Source organism: Meriones unguiculatus, chromosome 2 (genome assembly GCF_030254825.1).
Source record: "Meriones unguiculatus strain TT.TT164.6M chromosome 2, Bangor_MerUng_6.1, whole genome shotgun sequence".
Classification (NCBI taxonomy): Eukaryota; Metazoa; Chordata; class Mammalia; order Rodentia; family Muridae; genus Meriones; species Meriones unguiculatus.
Window position 1 is genome coordinate 13,559,868 of NC_083350.1, and position 18,516 is coordinate 13,578,383.

General features: G+C 50.1%; 1 protein-coding gene across 2 annotated transcripts in view; it reads right to left on the minus strand.

Moving 5' to 3' along the window:
- Zbtb7c (zinc finger and BTB domain containing 7C) overlaps nt 1–18,516 on the minus strand; it is a 317,429-nt gene that overhangs the window by 7,947 nt on the left and 290,966 nt on the right. For both annotated transcript variants that reach the window (XM_060377033.1, XM_021640086.2), the window contains one exon: nt 1,209–2,432. In XM_060377033.1, coding sequence (XP_060233016.1) covers nt 1,209–2,416 — 1,208 coding nt within the window. In that variant the 5' untranslated portion in view covers nt 2,417–2,432. The remainder of the gene's footprint in view (nt 1–1,208; nt 2,433–18,516) is intronic.

Here is an 18,516-nt window from a genome sequence, read left to right on the forward strand (position 1 = left end):
TCCTTCGAAGGAGTCGCCAGATTCCCTGCAGAGCCATTTCAGCAAGGCCACCGTCACCTGAACACATTCTGAAGTCCTCCCTCAGCTGCTTCAGATAGAATTTCCTGCCACCCATGACACCCGGTCACTTTATAGGGTCTCTCTTGTTTTCTCCTGGAAAGGCTCTGCCCTTGGTGCACATGGTGCATGATTCAAAATTTCATCCCATCTATGAAGGCCAAAACTTTATGCTTACTACAAAACACACACACACACAAACCAAACGAGTCAAATTCCAAGACACACTATTAGAGTAAATAGGTCTATTAAGGCAAGCTCTTTGAAGTGTGCAGTGGCAGTGGGAAAGGACCTAGTTCTTGAGCTATGGCTGCAAGACAGGTGCCAATAGGCTTTGTCCACATCAGACACACTGAAGTGATGGAAAGCCACTCATCAGAACTCTCCCACTGTACAACCTAGCTGAGAAGGTCTACCTTTACTCCACGGACACTACTGCTACCAACAGGCCAGATTAAAACACACACACACACACACACACACACACACACACCAAAGGGAAGTCTTTGAAACCTAGCATGAATAAATAGTTGTGACCCCATATCCCCTGGCACAAAGAAGGTGGTGCATGGCAGGCTTTTGTTGAATAGAAGGATGTCTCTGAAAGATGACAATTCCCTGATGTGCTCATTTCAGATCCCAAGTTACCCTCCTGGCAATGTGGAGAAGAACGTGATAAGAGGCCCAACCTGCCAGGGGGATGGAAAGTGCCTCCAGGAGTCTCTGAAGTATTCTAGTCGTAGACTTTATTGTCACAGAAGAACTGGGATTCCAGTCTCGTCTCTGTGATTGTCCAGCTGCTCACAGGAGCACCCAGCTAGCCAGCCATGGGCAGTGCCTGGAAAACACTGGCACCAAGCACACACAGGGCCTACCCTCCGTGGAACCTGCCTGGCTCCTCTGCTCTTCTCCCCAGCACAGCCCCGACCTGCCCTGTTTTTATGTTTTGGGTTTCACCCTACCATTGCATTTGAGAAAGCAGCTTAGTTCCTAAAAGGGGCTGACATCATTGCCCCAGGAAATGCTTAGCATCCCTCCAATCGGTGAGCTCAATGTGCGATGGCTCCCCATCCCTTACCCTCCACGCTCCTCTCTGCTTCCAGCCCCGGCCTCCAGCACCGCCCCCCCAGCTTTCTCCCAAGACTGCGCACCTGGTGAAGCGGACCTCGCAGATGCTGCACATGTACGGCTTCTCCCCGGTGTGGGTCCTCATGTGCCGAGGCAGCTTCCCGGCCCCCATGATGACCTTGTGGCAGATGGGGCACTGCTGAGAAGCCTTGGGCTTCAGCTTGCGCTCCTCCACCAGCGGCCAGGGTGGGAAGAGGCTCCCCAGGTGGGTGGCACTCAGGAAGTTGAGATAGGCACCATAGTCGTTCTCCGCCTTGATGGGGCCCAGTGGCCCACCAGGCAGGTCAGGAAACATGTCCTTGAAGAAGTCGCTAGGGAAGGGAGGGGGCGGGGGTGGGGCCAGTTCCTCTTTCTCCTCCTCCTTGATTTTTCGGTCCTTGATGACTAGATCCAGTGGCCCACTGTCCATGGGCTGCTCAGGCAGCTGGGCAAAGGCACCAAAGTCACCTGGCCAGAGGTGTGGGAAGAATTCTGGGGTGAATGGAGATAAGGAGGGCCTTCTGTCAGGGATGTTAGCTTTGGGGTACAAGTTCTCCCTCAGCAGAGATTCAATGGAAAAGTCTCGGATCACTCCCAGATGGCCAGGGCTGCCAGGCTGAAAGGAGTCAGGGAAGTCCCTGGGTGTGTCTGAAAAGGCCTTCTCTGTGAGATGGTCTGTCTTGGAGGGGCTTTGGGGACAGTTGATGTCCTGGGGGTCAGGCAAGTTCTCCTGGTCAGCAAAGTCCTCTGTGTCATCCTCTTCTTCCTCTTCCTCCTCTTCCTCCTCCTCCTCGTCCTCCTCCTCATCATCATCTTCATCATCGTCGTCGTCCTCCTTGTCGTCCTCCTCGCCGCCGTTGCCCCCAGGCTCCATGATCTCCAGGCACACATTCACGATGCACTGGATCTCCAGCAGCCTGGCGGCGTTGAGGATGTGCTTGACGTTGGAGGCGGTGATGGTGAGCGTGGAGGTGTATGCGAACTCCAGGATGGCAGCCAGAGCCTCAGGCTGGACAAAGTCGATCTCGTACACATAGGGCTGGCTGGCCAGGCTACCAGCCGTGAAGAGCTTCTTGAAGTACTTGCTGCAGGCCGCCAGCACTGAGCGGTGCGTCCGGTACTCCTGCTCCTGAACCACCAGCAGCACGTCGCACAGCAGCCCCGCGTGGCGCTGCTCGTTGAGGCTGCACAGCACCTCGCTGCTGTGGTTAGGGAAAGGGATGCCTATGAGCTCATCAATGTCATTGGCCATGTTCTCAGCCAGAGCCCTGCAGGGACACACAGAAAGGGAGAACAGTTAATGAGCACAGGAGGTTGGGGACTCTCTTGGACCAAGCTTACCTGTAGGTCACCACCCTAACCCCAGTTCGGGCTGGGGTTTCTCTCTGCACCCTAAGACTCTTAGAATTGGCATCTTGCCAGGCCATGAGCACCAGCTGCTCAGGGAGAGACACCCAGACTTCTCACAGGCTGGATTCGCAGAATTCTGCTTTGTCAGTATGGACTTGGGAGTGGCATCCTGCTCTCATGTGGTTTGTGCTTCTGCTAAGAGATGCTCACAGATCCCCAGGAGCTGAAGCAGTCTCATATTTTTGCACAAGCTACCAGAAAGCCCCCACCCAACTTTGTGGCTGACTTTCAGTGAGTGAACAGAGGCGTGGAGGCATACGGTTTCTTTCCTGACTTGCTCCTGGCTTCACTGTGCAGCTCAGCAATTCTTAACCTTAAAAAATCCCTAGCATCCCATATATGTCCATACAAGCTGTTTCTCTTGTAAGCAGACATTTAAAGTCAGTATAGATGAAGGTACTGTCAGTTACTTCTCAGGTCTGGCTGGTTAACCTCACAGCTCATTAAACCCTGGAAGAGACAGCGTGTGCGGCTCCTTGACAGTATGGATGGCCCCCTCACTTACAATGATCTTTTGACGTTTTGGTAGTATAAAGGGTACTCATGCAGCCATTTGCTTATCCCCTTTCAGGACAGCAATTCAACAAACTATGAGGTATTTGGTATTTTTATTATGAAGTTGATTTGTGTTCAATGATTTGGCTTAGCTAGCTGTAGGCTAGTGTAGGTGCTCTGTCCAAAGCAGGCTTTCGTAGAAGGTCAGGCATTTTAAATACAGCTTTAAATTTAAAATTATATTGTTATTGTTATTGGGTTTGTGTGCATAGGTGTGTATTCCAATGAGTTTATGTGGAGGTCAGAGGACAACTATGTTGTCTCTCTTTATAACTTTATGTGATTCCAGGGATCAAACTCACACATTGTTAGGGAAGGTAGAATGGTCCACCCTCTATGCAAAACACTGCAAATGTATTTAAAGAGCTAGCAGAACACTGCAAGCCTATTTAATCTAGCTGTCCAGTGACAATCGGATTCAGCAATGGCACATTTACCCCAGGGAAGTGAAGACTGACAGTGAGTCTGCATCACGGCCCTGAACTGGACCACACTCGGCCACTCTTCATTAGGTGGGTGGCTGAACAGCCTGTAGACCATCAGTTTGTTGGAGCCCTACTCAGCAATGAAGACGAACACTCTGATAGCCTGATACACTCAGCAACGTGCGTGGATCCTCAGAGACTTGTAATGAGTGAACAGAACCAATTCCCAAACACATGCTTCCTATACAGCATTCCTGAAACTGCCACTTCCTAGAAGCAGAGAATGGTTGAGGGGTGCCAGCAGCAAGTAGGGGGTGCTGCTGGTTTTAGAGGGGAGGGAGGAAATGTGGCTGTAAAGGGGCACAGGTTGGGGTGCGTCTTGCGTGCTGGAAGTGTTCTGTGTCCGATCCAAAGCAATATCAGTATCTTGGATGTAATACTATGCTGTGGTTTTGAAAATGTAGCATGTACCCACGTGTAGGGTACAAGTTGATTTCTCTGTACTTTCTGTTATAAGCATGTGTGAAACTATCTCAAAAGAGGTTTAATTTAAAAAAGCAAATAATAGAATAAAAAGCAAATACAAAACAGCCTAAGACAGTCTATGTGGCTGAATACCAGGTGTATCTTTTAAGGCCACTGTAGCAGAGTGGATTTGTGGACAGTTTGAATGGAGTCTGCGGGGTAGCCCTCTGAGCCTGGGTCAGAACAGAGCTGTGTGTAATTCTGACCATGTAGAGGTAGGTTCGGTGTGACAGTCTGTGCATGAGAGCAAAGGGAACTGAGGTTACCTGTCCCAGGGTCTCAGCTCCCTGCTTCAGATATTCAAGACCTGATGAGACTGGGAGGACAAGGATGGACCACCTGGCCAGGGAGGACAAGAACAGACCACCTGGCCAGAGCTTAACAACGGGTTTCTCAGATGAGGATGCAGGCTCAGCATCTTTTCTCAGGCCTTGGCTCTCCGCTGGCTGTCATCGTAACCACTGTGTCACGAATGAGGTGCACTGAGCATGCAGAGATAGTCACACCAGGGAGAAGTGCTACATCTGCCCCTGCAGCTCGGCTTTCCTGGGTCTGTTTAACCGCATGCTCCTATGCCGTATAGCAAAGATAACCAAGCATGGGCAGTGTCTGCTGTCGCATTCAGGGATCTCGGGGATACCTGAAGAGAAGGGAAACTCGGTGGAGGGGGGGAGTGGTGCTGCCTTCCAGGGAGCCTGGGCAGGCTGCAGCAGCTTCAGGTGCACGGGCCCTTCTGCATCTCTACCTTCCTCACAGTCTAGGGAAGGGGCTTCTTGCTTACTCCTGGGAAGACCCCTTGCTAGCTCTCCAGGCAGCTTCCCAGCTCTTCCCAGTGGCCCCTTCCAGGTAGTTGTGGCAAAGCTCTGCCAGTGAAAGACAACAGAGGGAAGGAATGGGAGATGAGGCTTCATCAGGATTTCCTAGCCTTTTTTTTTTTTTTTTCAATAGAGTCCCCTGTGGCCCACACTGGCCTTCAATTCTCTAGCTTTCACCTCCCACGTACTGGGGTTTCAGGCATGGTCTACCACCATACTCCCCTCCACTGTGCTCCAAAGAACTCCCTGCACCCCAACTCTCCAAGCCCAGATCCATACCTCAAGCATTTGCTCATGATTTGTTCCTGACAGAACACTGGACATCTTAAATGCCCCAGGTATATCCCGTGCATTCCAATGTCCCTTGCATGTGACCCCATCTCCATCCCTCAAATCAGGCACTGGGTCCCTCTCTAGTATTTGATCTTCAGCATCTTGATGATTCTGTCAATTAGTTTAGTTGTCTCTGTACTGTCATGTGTTTAAGCATGGCTGAGCAACCCTGCTAGCCCCTAAGCTGCACTAGGGCACAAAGAGCATTAAATGCTCACCATCCTGCTGGCACGTATGTACTAAGGGCTGTCCCTCTCAGCGCTGTCCCTCTCAGCACTGTCCCTCTCAGCGCTGTGTAGGTTTTACACTGTAGTGCACTATTCCAAGAGGATTTGGGCAGGTTTCGGCTGACTATTGACCTCTGGGAGGTCATGAAAGACATTGCTGTGTCAGCTTTGCTTTCTTGGGTCACCTGAGGAAAAAGGAGTCCACGTTGGGAGGCTGCTCAAGCAGCACTACAAAAAGGGCCACACGGCAAGGGGCTGAGGCTTCCTGGTGACAAACATGGCACTCAGCTGTGCAAGTGACCCAGTTTGAGAGTGGTTCTTCCGGTCACCTATCAGACCTTCTGTGGCACCCCAGGGGACATTTTGACTGCACACAGCTGCCTGAGAGACAGACCAGAGCTGCTTCTGAAGCTGTGACCCAGGGAGGAGGTAAAACAATAAACACTCACCCTCACCAAAGCCACTCCATTTCAGAGTTGTTTGTTAAATGGAAGTAGAATACCGATAGAGGACACTGTTTGTTTTATAGACGGTATAGATACAGGACTTTTATTCTGATGGTTTCTGGTAGATGGCAATAGTATGTGACACTGTGAAGAAGTCCACACAAAAATGAATTTATTGAGGAACTGACACCTTGTCTTAATTCCCACAAAGCCATCCTATGAGTAACTGGGTCTGAGCCCCAGAGGGATGAGCAGCCTTCCTCTCTATGTGAAAGCCCAGGCTTACGGGATGCTGCAGAATGAGAACTCCCAGAGAGCCACAGTTCTGTTTTACTAAGGACTTACACTGTTAAAGTCAGCAAGGCTTAGAGATGCTGCCCAGATACTGCTGCTGTAGAACAGTTAAATACAGTTAGGCTTGCAAGTGTTACATGTGTACTTGAAAATACTTAGACTATTGAGGTTTAGGCATTAATTATTGTTCAATTTCTCTCTCTCTCTCTCTCTCTCTCTCTCTCTCTCTCTGTCTGTCTGTCTGTCTTTCTTTTTTGTCTCAGGGCAATGTTAAGAATTGAATGCTAGGCAAATGCTCGACCACTGAGCTACATTTCTGGCCCTATAATATTAATGGTGTATATAATCAATAGGTAAGTATATGATGAAATACATAGAAAAACCCACAATAACTGGAGGTTTTTCAGGTTCTCATACAGTCTTATTAAACTTTGCCTTATCTACTGGAAGATGATTGTTTGGGAGAACTCCCTCCTCTGCCTTCCCGTAAGAGCAGAGGCCTGTGTCCAGGTGTGGTGCTGCGCCTCTCTGTGTGGTGAGTGGGTCTAAGCCCCACCTGGGACAGGGCGTGGCTCCCAGGCTGCTGAGCTTGTAGAGCACCGTCTCCTTTGGGATCTGGAATCATGAAGATGCAGCTCAGCTGTGTGGCTCTAGAGGCCTCTCCACCTCTCTTCGTGCCATTGGAAAACAATGAGAAGGCTGGGAACAGACATGTCCATGAAAAGCTTGGGGAGGGGCTTACAGGCTAGTGACCTTGACACCCCTTATTCCACTGGCTTCTTCTTACTATGTTTTGTGTTGTGGTCTTTGTTCCAATCCTGGAAGAAGGGATGGAGTTGTGGTAGTGCAGGAGTGTTTTTCTAGACAGAAGACTAAGCTCAGGGTGAGGCTGGAAGGAGGGCACTGTGCCCAGGAAGCAGGCAGAGGCCCTCCTGGGGCCATTTCATTGTCTCTTTGGGAAGAAGCACGGGGACCCTCAATGTCCCATGTACTGGTGGGTTGGCAGACAGCAGTGTCCCAGAAGGAAAGCCGTGCCCCTCCTCCATTTCTCACCCAGGCTTTGCATCCTTTCCCTCCACTCTCCTCACCCAAGCCAGGGTGAAGACCAAGGCCAAGAATAACACACAGAGGGCAAACAAACACACGTGCATGCAAGCGCTCGACAGCATGCAGAGGCTTTAAGAACTGTAAGCTTCCAGCGGGAAGGGAATAGCAAAGTAGACTAGGAATAAAGGGCACAGGAGAGAGATCGCACACAGGTGCATGTAGAGGGGTGTGGTGCTGGAGGTATGGGGAACTCAGATATGGAGGAAAAGGTAATCAGTTATGCCCACCCGTCTAGAGAGCACCAGGCCTAACTTAGCAGGTCTCCAGTCTCTGCCGCAATGGAAGCTTCTAGAATCCCAGGGGACCCTAGCTGGTATTCAACTGTCAGGTGAATGTTCAGTCTCTCAGAGAGAAAGAACTGTGCTGTTCAGTCTCCCTTCCAAGAGGCCAAAGGCATCCGTGGTAGCGGGCACTGACAGTCATTCTCACCCCTGCTACCATTTACCTGGTGTCTGTTACACCTGAGTCATCACACCTCTAATCCTCCCTCCACGGAACAACTGTTAAAGGCGTGTGTTCTTAGCATCATTCACAATGCACAGAGAAAGGAGCAGCAGCTTTGCAGAGGCCGAGCGATGAGCCCAAGGCCACACGGCTGGCAAGTGATGGCATGATTTGAAACCCATTGTGTTGCAAGTATTTGCCTTTGCCCTCTGCCATGCCCTAGCCTACCATGTCTAGTTTGGGGACTGAGAAATCTGAACTTTTCCCCCTGAAGGATGGCTGTGTCTTGCTCCGGGATTTTATTTGAGGCCGTCATAAGGGACGAGCATCACTCAGCTGAGACCCACACCTGTAGGTAACTAACAGTGTGCATAGGAGGCTCAGAGCCCTGTGATATTGGGTTTGGTGGGTTATTTAAGAAGAAAAAAAGTTACAAAGTTGGAAGGGATTGGGAGCCAGGAAGTAATCCAGGGAGAGTTAGGAAAAGGAATAGAGGGACTATGATAAAAATATATTGTCATGCATGTATAAAATTCTCAAAGAATGAAAATATTATTTTAAAATTAACTAATAAGTTAACTTAAAAAAGATTGGCTCAGAGAAACAAAGGGGATAGTTGGGACGCCATTAACGGAGGCGGGACAAACCCAGCACGGGGCCCTGGGACACCAGCCGTTTGCAAACAGCCTGTCTGCCAGTTATAAGGCGTTTTCTCAGTTCTAGTCACATTTTCTATTGGTATTGGGATCCTCGTTTGATGGGATTTGAGAGTCACACGGCTAGAAAGCACTGCTTTCTGGTCATCCGTGGCTGCCTTGGTGGCATGACTTTGGGGACAATTCTGTTAGTGTGATGGGGAATGTAAACACCTCCCTGAGGGTTTTCCTCTGCCAGTCCCCTAAATGGTCCAGACAGCAGGTTTCTCCTACCAGCCCCTACCTAGCTCCTCCATGCCCAGGCCTGGAGCATGGCAGCCACCTGGCGGGATTGGTGGCTGTAGATGGGGCACATGGGTGCTACACAGGGGCAGGTGGAATGTAGGTTTCCTCTGCAGATCCAGGAATGAGGCTGGACGGTAACTACTGTGTCCTCTGAGTAGGTCTTTCCTCCCCATGGTCTTTGGGTCCTGAAGTAGGTTGTAGGCTAGGTGGCAAGGAGCCTGGGGGAGTCCTGGCTCAAGCCATCAGTTCTGGGTGTGCCTCACCCTGGCTTTGGAAGATTCCTCAAGCAGGATGGCGATACCCCCTTAGCCCCAGAATTCCTCTAAGCCTCTGATGCCCTGGAGGCTGGAGCCAGACATGTGGGCTTGGAGGCTGGGCAGAGCTACTTCAGCTAGTATTCTGTGCCTCACCTGTTGCAAGCACCCTGGGCAGAGTGCCCACACCGGGTGAAGCCAGCCACACCTGCTCTGCCACTTTGCCAGGACATGCCTAGAGCCAGCAGCCCTCAGCTCAGCTGGGCCTGTGCAGCCCTTGTCCCCCCCACCCCCCGGGGGGGCTTCAATGCAGTAGGCTCAGAGGCCTCTGCAAAGGAATAATCATCACACTTTCTTAGAAGCCCTCCCGGTCACTTTCTGTGAACCCTCCCTTTTTCTCCCTTGCCATGCCCAGGGCTATAGTAGGGGCAAGACCCGGGCATCAGGTACTACTGCACTCTCCTTCCAACCGTAGGCAGGCTTCACATGAAGGCCTTGGGTTTGCCTCTGGTGACAGGCACCCAGTCCTTGATAACCCCAAAGCTAAGGACCATTAAGACTCACACAAGGGAGCTGCCTCATGTCCACATTTCTTGCAGATTTTCCTGGGGCCTCTTTGGAAAGAGGATTGTTTTCTGATAAGTATGTTCCTGTAATCCTTGCGCTTGGGAGGTAGAGGCGAAAGGATGTCAGATTCCAGGCCAGTTTGCATTGCTCTGTGAGTTCAAGTCAGTGTGCAATCCTGCCTCAGAAGGAGAAATGGAGGTAGAGATGGGGACAGAGGTGACAGTGACCGAGGAGAAGCACACTCGTGTAAGGACACTGAAGGGCAGAGGTCACACTCCCCTGGGCTCAGTCTGCTGTGCCAAGCCCTTTCAACTCAACATCCACCGGCCTCGCCACCCCCTGCTCTGCCTCCTGTCTGCCCCACGCCTGCCTTGCCTTTGCAGGTCAAGTGATGCTCCCTCAAACTGGGCTTTAAAAGAATTATTTATTCAACCTTTTCTGATTACAGGGTGGGGTAGGGTGGAGAGGGAGACTCATTTTCTTTGAAGAAACATTGCACACCTATTTCTTCTTGTTCAGAAGAAAGAACTTACTGCCTGTTCTTATTACAGGTGGTTTCCTGAGCCAGAAAACTCCCTGGGAGGCTTTTCAGAACCTTATTAAGTTACAGAAAATTTAGATAGTAAAACAAATCACCTTCGTCTATAGTCCCAAGTCATCCTGGTGGTGTGGTTCTGACCCTGCCCGGAGTACTTCACTGTCTGGAAAGCACAGTACAGCTGTGCAGCTGTCTGGTCCTAAAAGCACCGCTCCTGCCTGTCACCTCCATCCTTGTTTCAAGGCTCCCAGTGTGGAGGACAGGGAACTTTTCACTGGCCAGAAGGGAGAGCAGTGACAAGTGTGTCACAGCCAGAGCTCAGAGTCATGGAGTATGAGGAGGGGAGGCCCTTAGCAGAAAGGGCCCATTCCCTCCTGGGAAGGAACGACAGTTAAAAAGCCCAGATCTGCTCGGCAATAGATCAGTGCTGCGGTCTTGGACCAGACAAGCCTGCCTTGCAGCTCCCGCCTCTCCTCTGTTAGTCTAGGAGGTTGTGAGGTCCGGGTTGCCCCTTCGCTCAGCAGCCCTGTGGCACCCTCCAGATAACCTGTCATTTTGCTTACAAGATGGATCCTTTCATCCCAAGGTCACGACCCACTCAACTTTGGATGTGGGGTGATGGTGGAGGGAGTTCTGTGCCTGAATATGGGTTTCCTCTGACTTGACTACACCCTTTCCCTCACCCTAGGTCTTTCAGGAACTCAGGCAGGTCACATGGAACCACAAGTGTGAGCACATATGGGACAATTAGATGAGTGTGGTAAACAGCCAAGGCAGAGCATCGCTTGACCACACCGTATCTGGAGCTCCACTAGTGATGTCAAGACTAGCTGTATCCCCTCCTCTGCCTGGGGGAAGGGTGGTGAAGTGTGCTCTGGGTATGTCTGCTCTCCTCCTCATAGTGGCCAAGGGTGGTTGCAGAGCTGGGGTAGCTGCTTCTTTCAATGGGCAAACATTTGCTGTGAACAACCCCTCTGTGTGGGACCCAGAGAGGGACAACTCCTGACCCCATGCTGATTGCAGGTGTGTGTGTGTGTGTGTGTGTGTGTGTGTGTGTGTGTGTGTGTGTGTGACAGGTGCAGTATGCGGAGGCTCCTCCCACTTAGACTGTATCCCACTGGTGAGCAGGAGATTCAGCATGCTACAGGTGCTGGCTGGGTGCTGGTCTCGCATTGTACTTGGAGTCTCGGCTCATCCTTATCACTGAGGACAAGCTGGGACTTGAAGACAAGCAATGGGGTTCTGCACTTCCTATGCAGATGGCCGGGCTGCCCCTCCACCCTTTAGGAAGAAGGTGGGGACCTGGCCAGGGAACCACATCAAAGGCACAATGCCCTCAGGTAGTCAGGGCTTGGGACAGGGGAGCAGAACATTCTGGAAGGGGGCGCAGCATGCACAAGGTAAGACTCAGAGGCAAGGCGAGCATGGCACATTCGGACAGCAATAGCAAGTGCTAGGTGCAAAGGCAGAATGTGGGTGAGCTCAGGAGTGCACAGGTCAGAAGAATCTGTAATGGTAACTGGCTCCCACAGCCAGGGTCAGGGTAGAAGAGTGAGGTGGGAGCAGATGAGGGGACCCTCCAGACATCTGGACTGTGTTACAGAGGCCACAGAAGGTACTGGGCAGGAGGGACATGGCTGGCGCTGCACATTTGAGGAAGGGATGGCAACAGGCCGGAGGAGGGAAGGGCAGCCAAGCACCGAGGAGAGTCTTCCCGCCCAGGCAGCTGCTCCCATTACTCACAGCCTTTCCTGCCCTTCCCTCCAGACCTCATGCAGGATCTGGTCAGGGAGAGCTCCTTCGGTGGCAACAGCTGTGGGAGGAAGGAGAGCAGAATCATGGCCCTAGCCTGCCACAGGTGTGAGATGTCTCGGTCATGCCTCGGCTCTTGAAAAACACTCCTGCCTCCATGCTATTGTCATCTCGGTTTGGAGACAAGAGCCAAACGAGAGGCAAAACTGGAAGGTCATCAGATCCAACCCAGCCTGTGTTTTCCAAAGGAAGTGAAACCTCAGATTTGCCTCCAAACTTGCATTTTTCTTCTAAGTAAATGTCCTCTACCGAGAGAGCCGCCTAGTATTTGGCTGGGAAAGAACATACTGGAAGCTTGCAATTTCCAGGCTTAATTGCACAGCTATGTGTAATATTATTATATAGAACTTTTATTGCCCCAAGAAGTCTAACTATTTCCTCTTCCTATTTATACTCAGGCCCCTCTCTCCTGGGCTGTAATTTCTACCCTTGCCCACTGAAGGCTCTTTGGTACTAGGAACCCTTTCTAAAGAAGGACAATGAGACTGTGAGCTGATCACCCAACTGTCTCTCCAATCAACAACCAGTTCCATTATCACTCTCATGGGCTTGATCTGGGCCTCACCTGTGAGATACTCTACAAAACGTCCAAATTCTGCTCAGACACCCGGGAAAGCTAACCCATAGCCAAATATCACAGACTGATAGGAGACAATAGGAACCCCAGGTAGGTAATCAGGGTGGCCTGCAATCAGGGTCACAGAGCTGATGAGCCACAGGCGACTATCCATGCAGGTTCCCTCCGTCACGGTTATGGAGATGCTTGACAATCTATAGCAAGGTTGGTGCTCAGACGGATGCCTGCTGTCAGTCTTTGATGATTTCTGCCTGTAGCCACAGAGGTCCAGCACCAAGGACTGGACTCTAGGAAGCTGCTATCACAGAGAAGCCACCCCCAATGGGTACACTCCCACCCCATTCCTCACCGCTGCCAACCCTTTTGCTCTGAGAAATTTGATCCTCCGTAGTCATAAATCACAGTGAAAAGATTCTCCAGGCATGGAGCTTTCCCCCAGCCCACCCCACTCAAAAAAACCTGCCAGATCCAATCCACCCATGAGTCAGGGTTAGTGCAGTTTCCTCCTACCCAGGGCAGCGGCCTTCCCGTGATGTCTCCAAGTCAGAAATGTGGAAGAAGAAGTACAAGATCACAAAGTTAGAAGTGAGCTGGCGGAGTGACTGGGTGCTTTTCCATGCTCACGGCAGGCAGGTGCAAATGCATGAGACAACTCCACTCACCCAGCAGCCAAACCGGAAACAATGCTCAGGTCAAAAGAAATGTACGGCAGCCGGAGCAAGAGGGGTCCAGACATGACCAGAGTACTCTGAAAAGATTAGCTTCATATGCATATACTGTGTGTGTGTGTGTGTGTGTGTGTGTGTGTGTGTCTGTGTGTGTGTGTGTCTGTGTGTGTGTGTGTCTGTGTGTGTGTGTGTCTGTGTGTGTGTGTCTGTGTGTGTGTGTGTCTGTGTGTCTGTGTGTGTGTCTGTGTGTGTGTCTGTGTGTGTGTCTGTGTGTGTGTGTGTGTCTGTGTGTGTGTGTGTGTCTGTGTGTGTGTGTCTGTGTGTGTGTGTGTCTGTGTGTGTGTGTGTCTGTGTGTATATATATATATCTTCATAAATAAATATATATTTTTTTCATCTATTGTTCTTAGATGAAAGTTGCCAAGTCACCCTAAATCATTGTTTGAGTTCAATATGATCCCAACAAAGACATCAAACAGGATTTCTACTGGAGTTCATATAGAAAAATAAACATTTAAGATAAGCCATGACTTTGAAACAGAAGCCCATAGGAATAGGGACACTAGACCAGGCAGAGAGGCCGCCAGGAGGCAAAGCACAGGAACAGGGAGAGGCCAGTGGAAAAGCATGCATCCGCACGAGTCCATATGCAGAAGAATCAAATATGCTGTCAAGACAGAACTTCGAATTTTGCTTAAACATGGATTTGACACAGAATAATAGGAAAACAAACACGTATACTCTTCAAATATGGGGGATATGCTCAGCACTGCTCAGTACCAAAGAGCAAAAATAAATGTTCAGGGCTGTAGAGACAGCCAAGCAGTTAAAAGCACTTGCGGACACCCTGGCGTTCTGTTCCCAGCATTATGCTTGGTCAATTACAAGTGTCTGCAACTCCAGCTCTGAGGCTCTGACGGCCTCTTCTGGCCTTTTGGGGCACACACATGTGTATACACAGACACACAGACACCCTCGGATTTTTCGCTAACCACAAAGCTCAGCCCATGTTCGGCAAGAGAAAGACACTCACACGTAGGTACTTGCGTGTGAATGCGTGGCTTCATCTGACTGCTAGCGGTGTTGGAGGGGGGCTGGAGGGCTGCCATGAGGGGACAGAAGGAAAGCCATTGTCCTGTATACGCTCAGTGGCATTTGGTTTTAAAGCCATTATTATTAAACTGTTGTGTAATTTAGATTCTCCTTTCACTAGCTGATGAGTCATCTTTAGAGGTTTTCTTTTTTGCAGCATGTGATCACTATTGATTGGTTCTGCCTTTTTTTCTTCTTCTTCTTCCTGTTTTTTAACTCCAGGGAATGACCTAGATATCTGCAGGTGCCAGAGGAGCTATCTCTGGTGAGCCCAGACTCTGGACACGAGCACATCCTGTAGGATACAGCCTAACTGGATATTAGGTTGGCCATGCTCTGCCCAGCATCTCTCTACCACACAAGCAACAGTCCTGTGGCTGGATAGGTTTGCCGTGCAGATCTGAGTGGCCCCAGCACAGGATTCCAGGCTCAAGAGGGTATTTATTGTGTAACTATAAAGAAAATGGGTGACAGGGGAGCCATGACACTGTTTGGACATCATCTGATCTTAGGTCTCAGGAGGGCTTGGCTTCTGGAGACATCGCCATGAGGAAAGTCCCAGCTGTGGCCTACGACCACTCATCCATCATCTCTGTGTTACAGACATGGCTACTGAGCTCTACAGTTAAAGCGACTCTCCTGGAAGCGCTTTCTCCTTGGGAAATGCTCTACTATTTCCCATGAGTCTCTTGAAGGTATTCCATTACCTCAGTTTCAAATCTAGCTTCAGTGTTATTTCTGTCTTTCTTTAAAGTAGGTCTCTGAACTGCCCTCCAAACACATCATGTCCATTTTGCCCTGGGTGCCTGTTTCTCAGATTCACTTAAAGCTTTTAGTCTATAATCTATAGTTCAAACAGAATTTACTTTTTTAGTGGAGATATGAATGTACATGTACACATAATATATGAATGTTTGCCTGCATGTATGTTTTAGCACCACATATGTGCAGTGCCCACAGAGGCCAGAAGAGGGCATCAGATTTCCTGGAGCTGGAGTTACTAATGATTGTGAGCTACCTACCACAGGGGTGCTGGGAACTGAACCTCTGTCCTTTGCAAGAACAGCAAGTGCTCTTAACCACTGAGCCACCTCTCCAGCCCCTCACTCAATCTTGGCAAGACCCAGGGCGAGTCTTACCTTCTTCCATGACACTGCCCCCTCTAGCCCAGGGGATTCTGTGCTGCCCGGGGACTTTCACCTCCTGATGTTTGTGTCTTGTGTGGGTTCCTCCCATAGCATATCTGGAACGGGCTGTGCATCCCGGGAGAAGGGTTGGAGGGGAACCCCCATAGCTGTCTCAGATGAGAACTTCTATTAAGCTTTTTCTCGGAACTCTTTGTGGATGAGCCTGTTACTGTGCCCAGCGATTGCATAACACAATGGAGAAGACCTGAGGCTTGCTACTATCAAAAAGCACCAACAGGATAGGGACTAGGCCCTCACACAACTAGCCCTTCTGTCCGTTCCACAGAGCCTGCGGATGATTGCAGCCTCAGTCTCTAGATTGAAACCTTACCGGAGTCCTAAGCCAGAGCTCCATAGCTGAGCTGCTCTTGAACTTGTGACTATAAACACTTCCGGTTGTCTTAGGCAGCTGAAGTTAAGGGGCATTTTTGTTACACGGCAATAGCTAACAACATGCACTAGTTAACTCCAGGAGGCAGATGTCCTTTTTCTTTCTTGCCCATTTACTGTCTCACCTATATTTCTGTGTGTTTAATCTTGCCTCTCTGACAAGACAGAAAGACAGCTGCACAACGTGCATATTCTGAGTCCCGTCATGCTTACAGGGAGCCGGGGAACATTCTCACCGACTTCCAGTCTACTGTGTATGAGAAGTAGACAAGCAAGTTCTAGAGAGACCCTGACGTGCGAGCAAGCACGCTCCGTGCTCAGTGCCCCTCAGCATTGCCGCAGCTTGAGTGAGGCTGCTGAATGCCCCCGTGCTGGGACCTTGATCTCCAGTGTGGTGATACTGAGCTGGTGGAGCAGAAAATGGACCAGAGCAGTATGCGAACAATGTGTTGTGTTTGTTTACACACAGGGTGCTTACAAACTCACACCCAAGACACGAAATTCACTGTCACACCCAACCATCCCCATGTAAGAAGTTCCAAATGTTCTCACATGTAGAGAGGAAGGGAGAGGAGGGCCGCTATTTTATCCAGTGCTTTTCAGGATTTATTTACTCATCCCACACCCTTTCCAAAAATATTTTCTTTTAAAGCCAGAGTGACAAGCCACCCTTTTGACTTTTCTGGTGGTCAGTCCTAAATAGATGGTGCGCATCACCCCACAGAACAATTTAGGAACTTAAGAATGAAGTTCCTGGGTGTGGGACTGCGGCAGCTTCTGGGAGAACCCTGGCCCAACATCTCACAGAGCCACCTGCCCCATCCCTAGGCACACCTCCCAGCCCAGGCCTTTCCCCTAAAGACAAAAACACAGGGGTGTGTGGCCCCTCCTGCTTGCTCTGGAGTCCATTCATAGGCTGGTGGGTGACTTTTCTAGGCCAATGAACACAGTGAAGGGTGTGGGGGGAGCTGTGTTGAAGGAGGCCTTCTGAACAGAACAGACGCAGCTCCGGCCCAGGTCTGGCCGGGTGGGTGGAGGTGACCAAAGATGCAATTAGTATGGAGCCCATCCTCTCCCGCAAGACCATTTTATCCCAGGGCAATAAAGCACCGGCTTCTCTGCCCTCTGATTTTGGGTCAGATGAGATGAATTTTTAGCTTTTCTGGGGAGTCTCTGCCAGCGGGAAAGGCAGAAGGGAGAAGGAGGGGGGTGAGGAATAAACAAACAAACTCCAGTTCTTCAAAGAGGGGGCAGAGGGAGTGGGCTGTGCACAGGGACATTCACTCTCACTTCCGCCAGCCATTCTCTTTTGTCCAATTAGCTGCCCCTTGTTGCCAGACCGGGTCTCAAACATTACCAGGCCCCCTCTCTCCTTAGCTCCTGGTTCCCAGGGCACCCCATGCTCAACCTGCCTACCTGGTTGCCTGCCTCTTACCTGTTTCACTGATCACCAGCAAGCCCAGTTCCTTCTACTTGAACATTGCTCATTCTGTCCTGTCAGTTAAAATGCACTCCCTGATCACCTCCTGTGCCCAACCCTTGCTCACCCCATAAGACCTGTCCACGTATCACCTCCTCCAGGAAGCCTCCCTGAACTAGATGTTTATCTTTCAGCTTTCTTCCCTCTATCCAAAGTATGGGGCACACATGAGAAGAGTGTAACAAAAGAGTGGTTTCTCTGTGCCTGCCTCACGATGGGGTACAGGCTGTTCCAGTACAGGACAGGACCTGTGGCTTCTCCTAAGTAGGTACCCATTTCTGTGGACTGAGTTGCTGGGCTCCTTCGGTTGTTCTCGCTGAAGCAGTCGCTACTGCTGTAGTGAAAGGGAAGGACTTGGGAGGATAAGGAATGAGGAAATGATAAATGGAGCATATGTTTTGCCATTCCGAAAAGGCTGAGCCCAACAGACACTGTCCATCTGCTTAGCTGTGGCAAGGAAAGGGACATGGTAAATCAGGTCATTTGTTAAACATGGGCTAAATCTCTGTAGGAAAAAAATAACCAATAGTCTAATTCTTCTGATTAAGCACTTTGTAAATCAGGAGGGAAAGGATTTCTTTGGAAGCCTTTGGGGCCCAACGGTGCTTCAATATGGTGATAATTTCAAGGCAGCCACTGTGGAACATTCCACTTTGTCCCTTAGCACAGGATTCCCTTTATCTTGGGCGATAGGAGCCCAGACCTACCCAGAATGCCAGGACTGTGGGAGGCACGCCCACACTCAGTTTCTCCTATACGCATGGACCTGTACTAGAGTTCAGCTTCAAAGTCAAGTAAGAGATGAACAATGACAACACAAGAGAATAATTACAACAATATGTTGTAATAAAAGTTGTTGAAAATGTATGAATTATTCATACCTAGATGTTTCTATTTAATATTTCAGGACAGTGGTTGACCTTGGGTAACTAAAACTGCAGAAGTCAAAACCTCAGCATAATTGCAATGGGAGTTTTAGATGTGAGGGGTCACCCCAGAAAGAGCTGGACCCCCGTGAGAGGGCACAGAATGGTAGTCTTCTGAGCACCTACTATGTACCAGGTAGTGATCTGGCTCCTCTATCTTTATCATCTCAGTCCTCATGTGGGTACTATGGGATGGTGATTCTTACTCCCATTTTTTTTTTTTCTACATCATAGATGAGGCTGCAAGAGCTAAGTCACTGCATCAGGTCAGGGCCTGAGCCATTCCAGGAGCTCTACTGAGAGGAGCAGTGACGGTTGGGAGAACCAAGGCGGCTGAGT